The 13,957-nt window shown below is 41.1% G+C and overlaps 1 protein-coding gene across 1 annotated transcript in view; it reads right to left on the bottom strand.

The window, feature by feature from the left end:
* Window positions 1-4,577: 4,577 nt before the first annotated feature.
* The window catches only part of NPR3 (natriuretic peptide receptor 3), a 49,785-nt gene continuing 40,405 nt past the window's right edge, over window positions 4,578-13,957 (bottom strand). Inside the window, exons 4-8 of the mRNA XM_060236597.1 lie at window positions 12,165-12,300; window positions 8,954-9,048; window positions 8,020-8,152; window positions 5,989-6,073; window positions 4,578-4,905 (exon numbers count right to left, since the gene is read on the bottom strand). Of these exons, the coding sequence (XP_060092580.1) occupies window positions 4,794-4,905; window positions 5,989-6,073; window positions 8,020-8,152; window positions 8,954-9,048; window positions 12,165-12,300 (561 nt within the window). The 3' untranslated portion in view covers window positions 4,578-4,793. The remainder of the gene's footprint in view (window positions 4,906-5,988; window positions 6,074-8,019; window positions 8,153-8,953; window positions 9,049-12,164; window positions 12,301-13,957) is intronic.

Genomic DNA, 13,957 nt, shown 5'->3' with positions numbered 1-13,957 from the left:
GGAAGAGTCCTCTGCTTCAACTGAGACATCAGACTTCTAAGACTTTGTCTGGAGGACTGGGTTAAACACTTTCCTGCCATTTTCTGGATCCATGACTGCAATGAAACTTTTTGGCAGATCTGACTAATTAATGATACATCATTTTGTTAGCATTTTCTCAGGTCCTGAGAAATACAAAGTTAAACCTAAGCTTTATTTTACATAGGCTGAGAAATCTTTGCATGTCCCTCATTATATGTGTAATCCTGACTTTAATTGAACTTGGTGGATTGGGAGTTTGTATACTAAGATCCAAAGGAAGAATGATTTTGAATGGAGCCCATACTTGTATGCAATTTGTGGAGCGATAAATATGCTGATAACCGTTAAGATAAACAACTGCTACCAAACTGTTACAATAACAATAATTTTAAAAGGCCGTCTGTCCCTTAAATCACTTGATCCAGACAGAGCCAGGCGAAGTACTCCAAAGTGCAGTTTTGGAAACTGGAACCTTAAGTTTGTTCAGTTTAGGAAGCACTTTGAAACGATTTTTGATATACAACTGCTTCTGGAACTATACATTGAAATCGATATGTGGCCTTCATTTTTAAGCTAAGGCAGAACATAAATGGTCTGGAAAGCCAAAGTGACCAAGTCTAACTTCGGACTCAGCTAGATTTGAATGAAAGATATAATTTTGTACTTTCAATGATAATTTTATTTTTTAAATGGAAGCCTGATTTCATAGGAAGATTCCTATTTGCAAACCAGATGTCTGTTGGTTCAGTAATCTGAATTATGAACAACAGCTGAAATATGGTGCTTTTGATTTATTATGCTCATGCCAATTTTCTGACTTCAAACTAAACAAAGAAGAAAAAGAAAGGAAATTGATTAGTCATTTTATTGATCCTGCTTCTGTTGGTATACGTGAAAGCCTGAAAATCATGAAGAGCTAAACTAAGTTGGAACTCTTGCATGCTCAATCAGTCTTATTTACTGTTTTTCAGCTGGCTCAGAGTGAGCATTTAGATTCTTATACTTAATATTAAATTTCAGTACATTCTTTTGTGTACTACTACTAGATTTTAGCAACAATACAGTACACAGTGACTCCTTTGATTTCAGCTGGACTTTCCATCTAGATTCTAGACCCTGAGCTGTAGTAGTCTATTTATTGTGTATTGTATGAGCCTGTACAAACCACTTTAGTGAAAAAAGATTTTTGCTGGCAATTCATTTTTAATTTTTTGGGGGAGAGTTTGAAGTCTCAACATAGTATTACTCTTGAGAGACCAGAGGAAGATAAGGTGTAAGTATAGAAAAGATTGCAGTAAATAGTTTTTTTTAAAAAATCGCACACTGATTTTGAGACAGAGCAGCAATTTATGACAAAACATATGATATTTAGGTCCTTCGGGACTTTCAGCCTAGATAGGTGCTTTTCAAGCTGTTCTGGGGCATCCTGGGATTCCCTCAAAGTTATCAGGGATGTTATCAGCGAGAAGTTTAGCAACAAACAGCAGGCTTCCCTGTACATAGCAGATCTACCATTACTGATCCTCCTCTGGACTACATAACCACAGGAAAAAATGATTGGATGTCTTTTATGGATTTATCACACCGTTTCATGAAGGGCAGCTGTAAAGCCCTGTCAGTGCCCTTCAGGAACTGAATGCATCCCTTAATGCATGCCCTAGAATCTTCTGCAATGTGCTGGGTATGCAGGTGAGGTAGTATGCTGAAGCCCACAGGCAGGAAGAGGTCACCTCTTCTGAATGGCCACTGACTTGTGGGAGACGTGAATGGTGGTAGAAGCAGGGATGACCAGAAGGGAGGATGTGTGGCTCAGTGGTGTAATGCATGCTTCGCATGCAGAAGATCCTTTGTTTACTCTCCGATATCTGTAATTAAAGAATCTAAGGGAGCAGGTGTTGGGAAAGACCTCTCTCTACAGAAAACCATGAGAAACCACTGGCAATCACAGCATTCTATGGCCAATGATCAACTTACTATAAGGCAACTTCATATGTTGTTGAATCTCAACACCATGCAGCTGTATTAGCAGTTGACTGGCTAGGACTACCCAGTGTTTTGCCACTCACAGGAAGTGGCATATTTCTGTATCTTACTTGCCTGTGCTCACCTCAATGGGCTTCTGTTTGAAGGCATGCTGAGGTTTCTCAGCATGCGAATTGATACTAAACAGATACAGTGGGATGAAAGTTTGGGTGGGGAAAAAACCTAAACATGATCTAAAAGCATTTTTAAACCAACATAAATAAAAAGGATTTTTTAAATTATAGCCTCATGATCCACACACCCTTTTAGCAGCACAGACGGCTGTGCCAAGACAAATCTACACCAGACAATGGCTGTCCATATTAATGTGAAATGTGTGGTACATTCAGTGGAATCTTGCCACTAAATAAAACAGCTATACCTGGGGAAAGAAGGGGGGGCAGACTGGCCAAAATTCAGAAGTTCAAGATATGGTTTTTATTTACATCTAAGAAGTTCTATGCTCATTACTATTCATGCTTTTAAAAAAAAATAGCTCTTCATATGTCCTCTCACCTTGACTTTCCAAAGTGAAATAAAAACCAAAACAAAAATAGACTTTTTTTCCCTAATAGAAAAATATAAAATAAGAATACCTAAAAATAAAACGTTAACCTGGAATGTAATCTTTTGTACAACAGCAAATAAGTTTTGAGTTAACTTTACTGTACAAAATTAAGATAATTAATATTTACATAGTTTGGGCCACACTTGAGTCTCAAAGGTGGCCTAAGCAGGGCTTTGGCCTCCTGCTGAAGCATTCCAGAGCAAGGATGCAATGTTGCACCCTGATCAGATAATCATTTACTCAGAAGTAAGTACCACAGGTTTCAATGGAACATACTACAGAGTAACAGCCTGGTTTTCAAAAAACAGATGACTGATGCAGGGACCCAGACTCTCCCACCACCATGGTTTTCCTGCACAGGTCAAAATTCTCACATTTAATCATATTTAATACCTGTGTTGGCAACCAAGATCTGAAGGTGATGGGCAATCTGGCAGGGAAAGGAGAACAGCAGACAAAGAGCCAGAAGCCAGTGTCCATCCACTTGTGCTTGTTATCTGTGTACAGATTAATATAATCAACTTTGGCAGTGGCAGGAACATTAATTATAGTAATTGTTGGGAGGCTACATGCAGCAAAATGAGATGGGAAGATGGTCTTGCGGTGGCAGGATAGCCCTCGACCTCTTCAGAACGTAAGAAGGGGAATAACATTTTTGATACCCCCATGTCTACCATTTGTGCTTCAAGTGGAAACCCAGCATAGCAATGATAAGATTCCCTACAACCTTTTCCTTCAGTATTCTAATTTTTGATCTACAGATTTTTTTTTTATTGTCAGGGAGTCCTGTTTAACAAAAATGTCACCATCTTGGGAGTCTGAAATGCAGCTTCACCACTTCAGGGTTCCATTATCTCATGCAGCTTCATGTGTAGACCAGGCTTGAGTCTGTGCTTTGCTTCTGCTTATCAGTGCCGGATTAAACCCTGTGGAGGCCCCTAGACAGTTGAAATCTTGAGGGCCCCTCACAAATTATCTCAGAGTTGGAAAGCCTGCCCCACCGCCCATGGCCCCCACTGCAGCCTTCAGGCACCTTTTCGAAAGCTCCTTTGGCAAAGCTGCAGGGGAAAGGCAGAGAGAGGCAAACTTGGCAGTGACACCAGCAGCAGAACCAGGCAAGTCGGGCAAAGAGCAGCTCAGTTGCTGGCTGTGCATACAGGCTGAGAGGGATGCAAGCAGAGGGAAAACTGGGGGGGGGGGGGCAGTCCAGGGCCCCTAAAACTGTGGGGGCTCATAGGCTAGTGCCTTCTTGGCCTAACTGTTAATCCAGCCCTGCTGCTTATTTTGAAAAAAATAAACTTTGAGCTTATTTTATACTCTTACCATCCAGAGGATCTAAAGTAGGAAAGCTGTGACAGTCTTGGTATCTTTAAGTGATCTCTGATACAGAATTCCTATTTATAGTATGTTGCAAATGTGAGAACTTTCTAGAAATAAATTTGCTTAGACCCATTTTTTTTCTTCTTCTCCAGAAGCACTGGCATACAGTTGCCTTATCTATGCCACTAAACCAAATACTTCAAGGAAATCCTTTCAGAGAGGTCACTATGGGAACAATCTCATCTCCTGACAGGAAAAAATATATATATTGTATGAAAAGGCCCTTAGAATTAGACTGTCTTTTCTCTTCCCTTTTCTTGAGTTCCATGAACAAACATTTCGCTGTCCTTGTTCCACAAATTATATGGTACTATGCTACCTATGCACTCCCTTTCTTCCCCTTGCTGCCCCCAATAAACTCAACATATTTCTGCTCCTGCTATGAAAGCAGCATTTATGTCTCTGACATCCCTCTTTTACAATTACTCTGGTGTGAGATAATAGCGCAAGAAGGCCTATCCGAAGTTCCCAAGAAGGAATCAGGAAGAACTATTCACATATCCAAGAAGCAAACGGCTTGTCAAAGCCACCTGACTTAGAATACACACAAAGTGTCATGGAGCATCTTGCACTGAGAAAAATAAAAAACAGCGTTTTGTTTTTGTAATTATCCCTTTCCGCAAGAGAAAAAGGCCATGTGGCATAATGTGGCTAGAAAATCATTCCTGAGTTTCTGAAAGAAATTAAGACAAAATTACTCTACTTTTAAAATACTGAGTCCTTAATGAGCTGCTTTTCTGTAGCCCTCTTTGGTAGAATCCATTTTTTCCATAGATTTCCCCACAATTTCTTTCTCTCGAGTTCATGCTGCAGAAAAGTGAGATCTGACAGAGTCTTCTCGTAACTGTCTGTGCTTGCCAATATTGTATTCTTCCAACTGACTCCGCCTCTCAATAGTTATTTTGTACTTTTTTCTAAATAAAATGAATGGAAAGCACAGCGTAAGGAAAACTGCTTCTGCTTAGCAAAGGCAATATAACACACTTCACAAAACGGCAATATAACACACTTCAAAATGCTAAACAGGATGAATGAATAGCACTGACAAAAGATTAAGGAGGTGTGCGCCTTGGAGCATTTTCACCGAGTCCAAAAGTTTCACACACATTGCCCTTGCTTTCCCACCGGCACAACCAGTACTGTGAAGTTACAGGGCTGGAACGTATAAAAACCAGTTAATTGTTAATACTCCTAGATATCAGTTGTATGAGTCCATAAGTATCATAAATAAATGAGATGCACTAGTCTCTGACTCAAGTGTTTTGTTGTAACTAACGCTGTGCTTCTTAGTGCTCAGTAAGCAGAAACAGGTCCCAGATATCAAAGGCAGAAACAAATCTGTCCATGTTTTGGTAATTCAGTTATCTACATTAAAAAATAAGCTGTGTATGTGAAATGTGAAAGCTGTAAAGGACGTGGATGTGCCAATGTGTAGTGAACTGGCACACTAGTATCGTTTTTGTTTTCTTAACATATACTCACAAATCTCTCACAAATTAGAAATCTTAAGGAATTGTTCTTATAGTATAAAATAATGATTTGTTTTAAGCCTGAAAGCTGTTATTCATCTGCAACAGAAAGTTTTCCTCTTGATCTGCCATAATAGCACTAAATATTGTGGTACGGCAGTATAGAACTGTGAACTTGGGCAAATTCTTCACACCGATTTTTAGGATCATGGCTGTGCCTTTTTTGCTTGCCATAGTCATGGAACTTGCTAGGGCTACTTCTATGAATAGCTTGATCCATGCCTACATCGCTATATATGAAAGTGTGTAGCACAGATGCAGGAAAGGGTGACCACATGGAGAACACAAAATATGGACAGATTCCTACAGAACTTCTTTCTGTATGAAAACAGAAAGCGCAGGTTCTTACTTTGACACCTGGTCCTGCCCGTCTCCTATCTTTTTCTTTGCAAGCCAAAAACTGACATTATTAAAAAGAATATAATAGGTGCATGTGGATATTTCCCCCCCCAAAAAAACTGAACCAACCTGAAAAAGTAGAAGGCCATCAATAATCCTGCTCCTAGCAAGGCACCCACAACAATTCCTGTAACTGCTGACTCTCCAAGGCCACCTGCTTGAAAAATTAAAAAAGAAATAAACAGCGATTCACAATCACAAAAATAATGCTCACAAGACTGCTAAATGAATGACTAATTTATAGCCAAATTGTTTCTATCTACATTTTGACAAAATTTTCAAAAAGTAGGTGCTTTCTCTTGTGAGTTTATGGTCTTCCCATAGGTTTACATTTACTTTGAGCTTTTTTAAAAAGGTAAAGGTAGTCCCCTGTGCAAGCACCACTCGTTTCTGACTCTGGGGTGACGTCGCATCATGACGTTTTCATGGCAGACTTTTTACAGAGTGGTTTGCAATTGCCTTCCCCAGTCATCTATGCTTTACCCCCAGCAGCAAGCTGGGTCCTCATTTTACTGACCTCGGAAGGATGGAAGGCCGAGTCAACCCTGAGCCGGCTACCTGAACCCAGTTTCCACCAGGATCGAATTCAGGTCATGAGCAGAGCTTGGGCTGCACTACTGCAGCTTACCACTCTGCACCACGGAAAAACTCACCCCCAAATCCAACTGAAATTCAATCAAAGTCATAACAGATAAGGCTACATTGCAGTGTTTTTCATGTTCATCTTCTTGGCTTCTGTGCTGTCCCACATGGCAAAAAGAAAACTTATGCATATTTACTCAGAGGTATGTCTTGCAAGTTCGGTGGGGGTCATTACCAAAATAAGTGCACATGGGACTGCAACCTTAAAAAGTCCATGTTAGTATTAATTGAGGATGAGTTCCAGAAACATTTACTAAAATGGGAAATTGCTGTAAATTGTTCATAGCTTGCTGTCCTCAAACACACTTCCCCTTTAGATAATCATTGGGCCAGCCCAGCTTCTAATCATATTGGGCTGCTTCTTCATCACTTGCAGGACTCATATATTAATGTGTTCTGATGGCTGGACCTATGGACTTCAGCACATCCTTCCACCTGCCAATTGTTCCTCCTCTACTACAACAGCTCAAAACAAATGAAGTAGTCAGGTACCTATTCCTTTACTCCTCTCTTGAAGAGATGTTGGTGAGACCACAACCCATTCTTTGAGAAATCATGAAACTATTTCTGCTATGACACACAAAGGCATCTGAACAGACGCACTTCTGCTGGTGTCTCACATTCCCAACTTTGGAAACAATTTGATGAATCAAACCATGGTGTTGGATTCAAATGTGTTTTTCTGTCACTGGAGAGAGTCATTCTGTGAACAGAAGTCCACTTCTTTAAGTAGAAGATAGGGATGGGCACAAGCCGGGAAAATGGTGGTCCATGAAGGTTTGTGGAGTCTCATGAACCATGAACCTTTGAATTTTATGAACTAGTTCAAGGTTCATGGTTTGTGATGTGGCAGAGCTTGCAAAAGCCATCTGAAGGGATCACTTGCAAAAGTCATTTGAAGGGATCACCTCACTACTACTGTGGCAGGATGACTCACAAGTGAACTCAGAAGGTATTTAAATGCCTTCTGAGTTCATTTGTTGAGTCGCCATGGCACTGCAGCTTGGAAAAAGCATTTAAAGAGTCCACAATATCTTTAAATGCCTTCTCCAAGCTCCGCCACCAGCATGTCTGTCAACATAAACCACACAAACCTTCCAAAGCCATCTGGGAAGATTGTGGGGAAAGGATGGCATGAACCAAGGTTCACAAACCACAAACTGGGCCCAGTTTCTAATAAATTTTGGTTCAAACTTCTGTTTGTGTCCATCTCTAGAACTCCTTCCATGGCGGAAAGAGTACCTTCGGATCCAATCCCTATGATCTGGAACCAACCCACTGTCACCAATGATCCACGAAATTTAACACAAGGTAAGCGTATTGTCTGTAAGCAGGCTGCATGGAGGTACAGTGTAATAATGCTGTCAAGAAGCAGAAGTGTATTTAAGAGTAAGTATATTAATCAGCACAGAGCGCCCATTACAGGTGAAAAGAAGCAGCTGAAGTCACTAAACTTACATGATTTACAGGGTGTATTGCTTGGGTGCTCTGTACCTCTGTTATCATCTATTTTCAGTTTTGGTTCCCAGAAGTAATTTACATTTGGAAGCATTTCAAGCCGGCCCTGCTTTCCATAATAGTTCCCAATGACCTGTGCATAGAAACATAGTAGCAAAATGACAATAAGTTTCCAATCAGCTTTCTCCTAGCAGAAACAGGCACAACAGCTTCTCTGGTCTCTGCTGCAGATAGGACAATGGACACGCATCAGGATTCCACTGTGCAATTAAAAGTGCTACCTGACAGGCAGCAAGCTATACTTGTCACCTCCTCCTGTGTTTCCAGCAGCTTGGAGTTAAACAAGGGGCTGTGGCTCAGTGGTAAGAACATCTGCTTGGCATGCAGAAGGTCCCAGGTTCAATCCTTGGCATCTCCAGGTAAAAGGTCCAGGACACAGGTGATATGAAAGACCTCAGCCTGGGACCCTGGAGAGCCACTGCCAGTCTGAATAGACAATACTGACATTGACAAACCAAAGATCTGATTCAGTTAAGGCAGCTTCATAAATCTTAGTGAAATGTTGGCATCATTGCTGGATTTTGGCACTGCAGCCACTTGGTTAGCTGGGGTAATAACTATTCTTTTCTAAAAATAAAGCTGAAAAATTCTTGCAATTAGTTTTTTCATGTTCTGAAATGTGTTCACTGGAGGAAAGCTATCTACATCTCCAATATTTTCTTTAAAAAAAGAAAAAAGAGACAATCCTATGCTTGCAGTTCCTCAGTCTTATTCCATTCGTTATCTAATCATCACCTAAAATAATAGTTATTCTGGAACTGACCTAGTTAGTCCTTGTACAATATTTTGGTGAACTGAGGCTGAGACTTCAGAGATTATTCAAGTATTCTTTGACATGCTACTAACTTTTAGAATTGTTTCTTTCCTCACTTACCTGCTGTGTCCCAGTTTCTGGATCAGTCATTGCAATCACAGAGAAATCACCATATCTGTCTCCATTGGCGTCTATGGATACTGGCCCTGCAATGCCTAGAGAATAGCATATAAAGAATTAGAAAATTAATTAGATGAAAATACAGAATGCTTCCAAGGAAAACAAGAAAACAAAATTCTATAGACTTAATATGCCAAAAAATACCTGTGTTTCGGCATTCCTAGCATTTCTCAACTGATAATAAAAGGGGGGGGGGGGAGGATTCAAGTTATATTCCAGAACCCCCAAACTTGTGCTGAAATAAAATTTAAAAACAATTAAGGGGAAAATTAATTTACTTGCAGGTCTTGTAAGTCTGGATTATGTGTTGGGCTAATGCAGGGGTCCCCAACCTTCTTGAGCCTGCAGGCCCTCTTGGAATTCTAACACAGCATGGTGGGCACAGCAACAAAATGGCTGCCACAATGGCTGCTGCGGGAGGTGGAGCCAGCCACAGAATGATCGCCACAGCTTAACTTCAGTAACACAGTGTAGATCTTAATGCTGTGGTGGCAGCTGCTGCTGCCAAAGCAACATTTTAAATTGCACAGCCAGTCAAGTTTCCAGAAAAGGTGTTGGCAGGCACTATGGTGCACACAGGCACCATGGACTAATGAATGGAGGATTTTGGTTTGTTATATCAGGAATGACTTTGTCTCTCCAAATCAACATCAAATGTGAGGAAGAAAAACCTAACAGCACTGACAAGACAGAGAAGAAAATTGACATTTGTGCAGTTTATCACAAGCCGTACCTTTGATGGGGGAAAAGCTTGATGGGGAAAAAATGAAGACCTGTAATAAAGCAAGCTAAGAGATGGACATGAAAAAGCCAGATAGTGGCTGTCTTGGAAAAACAAGGAAGAGCCCAAGAACCCTCATGCCTGCTGAACTATTTTTAAAAGGATGCTCTCTCTGCAGAAAATTACATTGAGGCTATAAAACATTCAGTGTAAAAAAAAAAAATGCAGGGTGTACATGTTATCTACATACCCTGTTTCAATTATTCAGATCAATCACTTTCACTTTTGTCTGCATTGGCCCTTTTATCTGTGGGGATAGCCAGAGGCAGAAGGGAGCTTTCAAAACACATCTCAACTACCACAAGGGGTAAATTCAGGGTGTGATCGACTCAGGCCCTTAGCCTGAGTAGCTGAGAAACAGGCTTGTAGCGACTGGCTGGAATGTTGCTCGAGCAACGGAAAAGTATCCTTTTGAGGTTTGCTCAGCAGAAAATCACCTCAGGATTGTTAGTCGGAGCCAGGGGGTCTTTGAGAGAAGTCTTCAGTATACCAGTCTGAAGTGAAGACAGTGGGCTTAGGCCGGGCAGTTGTAAAACCAACTGGACGAGGGGCTGAGAGCAGCCAGAGTGGCTGAGCTCCTTGTGGGAGACAGAGCTGAGTGGACTCTGTCTGGAAAAGAGAGTTTTCAGACTGTTTGAAACTCTCTGAGGGAGATTTTGCCAGCGCATCAGACAATCTCCAAGTACAAACTAGATCACACAATTACATACTGAGGGGAGAACTGGATTCTGGTGGTCAGCAGAGGTACCCAAGACTCAGACAAGAGGACTAGCTGTGGGGCTGAGACACATCGGAATTGAGGGGTGTGAGTCCTGGAAGATAGCTAGTGTGAAAGGGTCTGTGAGGGAGAATACTGACACCAGTCAGGAGTTCTCTATGTGTGTGTGGAAAGAGTGACTGAAGTTTGTTATTTATATGATTTGGCACTGCTGAAGCTAGGGCTTAAACAACTGTAGGAACAGCATTCTGAGTGTCCAGAAGGCACAGCCTGAGTGAAGTAGAGTCTAGTGGGATTCTGAAACCTGCCTTGTTTATTGTTTATTTTAAGGATCTTCTGCCAAAGTCTTGTTATATTTTTACTTCAGCCTGAAAAAGTCTCTACTCTCTGTAATTATTTTATTCTGCCAACCAGCTGCCAAATGATTTGCCCTTTTAATACTGAACAGTTATAATCAATATTATTTCATCCCCCTTCTTGCCTTTTGTTACCTAAAAAATATTTTGTGGTTGTTAACATTAAAACTGTCTAGTGCCGATTATTACTAGTTCTGACAGGATTTCTGTGAGTCTGACTGAGGAACTGAGAGAAGGTGATCGGGGAGAAAATTAAAGTGGTCACCTCCCAGTGTAAAGGGGAGGTGACCACTTTACTTCAGCCTGAAAAAGTCTCTACTCTCTGTAATTATTTTATTCTGCCAACCAGCTGCCAAATGATTTGCCCTTTTAATATTGAACAGTTATAATCAATATTATTTCATCCCCCTTCTTGCCTTTTGTTACCTAAAAAATATTTTGTGGTTGTTAACATTAAAACTGTCTAGTGCCGATTATTACTAGTTCTGACAGGATTTCTGTGAGTCTGACTGAGGGACTGAGAGAAGGTGATCGGGGAGAAAATTAAAGTGGTACACCTCCCAGTGTAAACACCTCTGACTGTGTTCCTCACACAGGGGATGAACCAAGAGATAAAAACTTTCTCTGCATATGAGGAGCTTCCTATGTCTATCTTCTAAGCTACCCCATTGTTTTTTTAAAAAGTAAAGGTAGTCCCCCGTGCAAGCACCAGTCATTTCCGACTGGGGTGGCGTTGCTTTCACAGCATTTTCATGGCAGACTTTTTACGGGATGGTTTGCCATTGCCTTCCCAAGTCGTCTACACTTTCCCCCCAGCAAGCTGAGTACTCATTTTTCCAACCTCAGAAGGATGGAAGGCCGAGTCAACCTCGAGCCAGCTACCTGAACCCAGCTTCCGCTGGGAATGGACCTTTGTCGTGAGCAGAGCTTAGGACTGCAGTATTGCAGCTTTACCACTCTGCGCCACAAGGCTCTGTTTTTTATACCAAGAATTATATACCAGGAGTTAAAAGTCAGTCAGATATGCTTCCAGAAAGGCACACTTTCTGGAAGCATATCTTTAATTTCCCTCCTTGTAAAGTACAGCCCATAGTGAGAAAAGACTTTCATCAAGAAGTTAAGCCACACCCACATTTTCATGACATGACATCAGCAGACAACATGAGATTTCCACACTGAAAAGCCAGAAAGCATAACAAACATGACCAGGGAACTAGACTACAGATTTTATACCAAAAGGTGAACAAACAACTTTTGGGGTTAACCAAATCAAATGGAACACTCAGTTGTTCATACCTTCATATGTTCTGTTCCATGTCTGATGAACGATCTTTTCTCCATCTTTCTTAGTGAAGCCATTCTTCAGAACTTCTTGTAAAGCCAGAATGTAGAGTATAATAGCATCATGGAATCCTTCCACAAACATATTCACCTAGAACCGGAGCAAAACTTTGTTACTGCATTGAACGATTGTTACGTCATCAGAAAGGTTAATTTGAACAAAAACCCAATCTGATGAAAGTGAATGAGCATCAGACAACCTTTACAGAACAAAATAAAACTAAATAAAACTGAAGGATGGCTCCAATTGTAGTAAAGCAAAGCTAGTTCATTTTGTGCCAATTGTTGCAAAGTCTGCATAACAGGATAAAACTGGACTATAGGTGAAATCTAAAAAGCCTGTGGATGTTAATAATCTCTGTGGCTTTTATTTTAACAAGACAAAGCTTTTATTGCCACTCTTTGGTATGCCCTAAGATCAAGCAAGTACACCTGGAGCCATCTTAAAGTATCCTCATATTTCCTTTCTATCTGACAGCCACAGACTTCTTTTGTTTCAGTTTGGAGCCCGAAGCAGAAATTATCAAATGAAAAGGAAGCATGGAATAAAGTACCGTAAGTGATCGTTGGGATATTTATGGCCTACGAAAACTACTCTGTTGGTTCCCACCAGTTAAGCAGCAGAAGTACAAAACTCACGCAGAAACTGATACTATACTGATGGCACACACATTTGTGAGTTCATACAATAACAGTTCTCATAACAGAGTTTAACTGTCGGCACTTATCAGCAGAAAGTGGAAAGACAGGATCCCTCCCTGAGGTATGCTTTTAAGAACCTAACAGCCCCGTTAAATAAGACCAACAGTCCATCTAGTCTAGCATCATGTTTCAGACAGCAGCCAGTCAGTTGCCCTGGAGGGCCAATAAAGAGGGCACAGAGGCCAGAGTTGTCGGCTACTGTTGCCTCCTAGCACTGCTACTCAAGAGGCTAACTGCCTCTGAATACAGATTTTCCTGAATCACCATGGCTAGTAGCCAATGGTGGACCAATCCTCCCCAAATCTGTTAAATCCCATTTAAAAGACATTTGTGCTCACAATCATCACTGTCTTCTACAATTCAGTTACTTTCAGGTGGGCGGCCATGTTGGTCTGGAGCAAAAGAACAAAGTTTGAGTCCAGTGGCACCTTTAAGACCAACAAAGTTTAATTCTGTGTAAGAATTATATGGTCTTAAAGGTGCCACTGGACTCAAATTTTGTTCTAATTTATGTACTTGTTGAGGAAAACAGCATATCTTTTTTTTTTGTCCTTCCTGAATCTATCGCCCATCAACTTTGAAGATGTATTGGGTGCCCCCAAGTTCTAGAATTATGAAAGAAGGAGAACAAGTTCATAACCTGTGCTAGATTCACAGTTACTCAGCCTTGAGCTACACACATGCAAACCACTAACTCTATTTTCTTATTTAAGGGGCCTAGTAATCTGCTAAAGGAGCCCCGTGGCGAAGAGTGGTAGAGCTGCAGTACTGCAGTCAACTCTCTGCTCACGACTCGAGTTCGATCCCAGCAGAAGCTGGTTTCAGGTAGCCGGCTCAGGTTGACTCAGCTTTCCATCCTTCCGAGGTGGATAAAATGAGTACCCAGCTTGCTGGGGGGAAAGTGTAGATGACTGGGGAAGGCAATGGCAAACCACCCCGTAAAAAGTCTGCCGTGAAAACATTGTGAAAGCAACGTCACCCCAGAGTCGGAAACGACTGGTGCTTGCACAGAGGACTACCTTTTTTACATTTTTAATCTGCTTTCG

This window comes from Heteronotia binoei, chromosome 4 (genome assembly GCF_032191835.1).
Source record: "Heteronotia binoei isolate CCM8104 ecotype False Entrance Well chromosome 4, APGP_CSIRO_Hbin_v1, whole genome shotgun sequence".
Lineage (NCBI taxonomy): Eukaryota > Metazoa > Chordata > Lepidosauria > Squamata > Gekkonidae > Heteronotia > Heteronotia binoei.
This window is presented reverse-complemented; position numbering and strand designations above follow the sequence as displayed.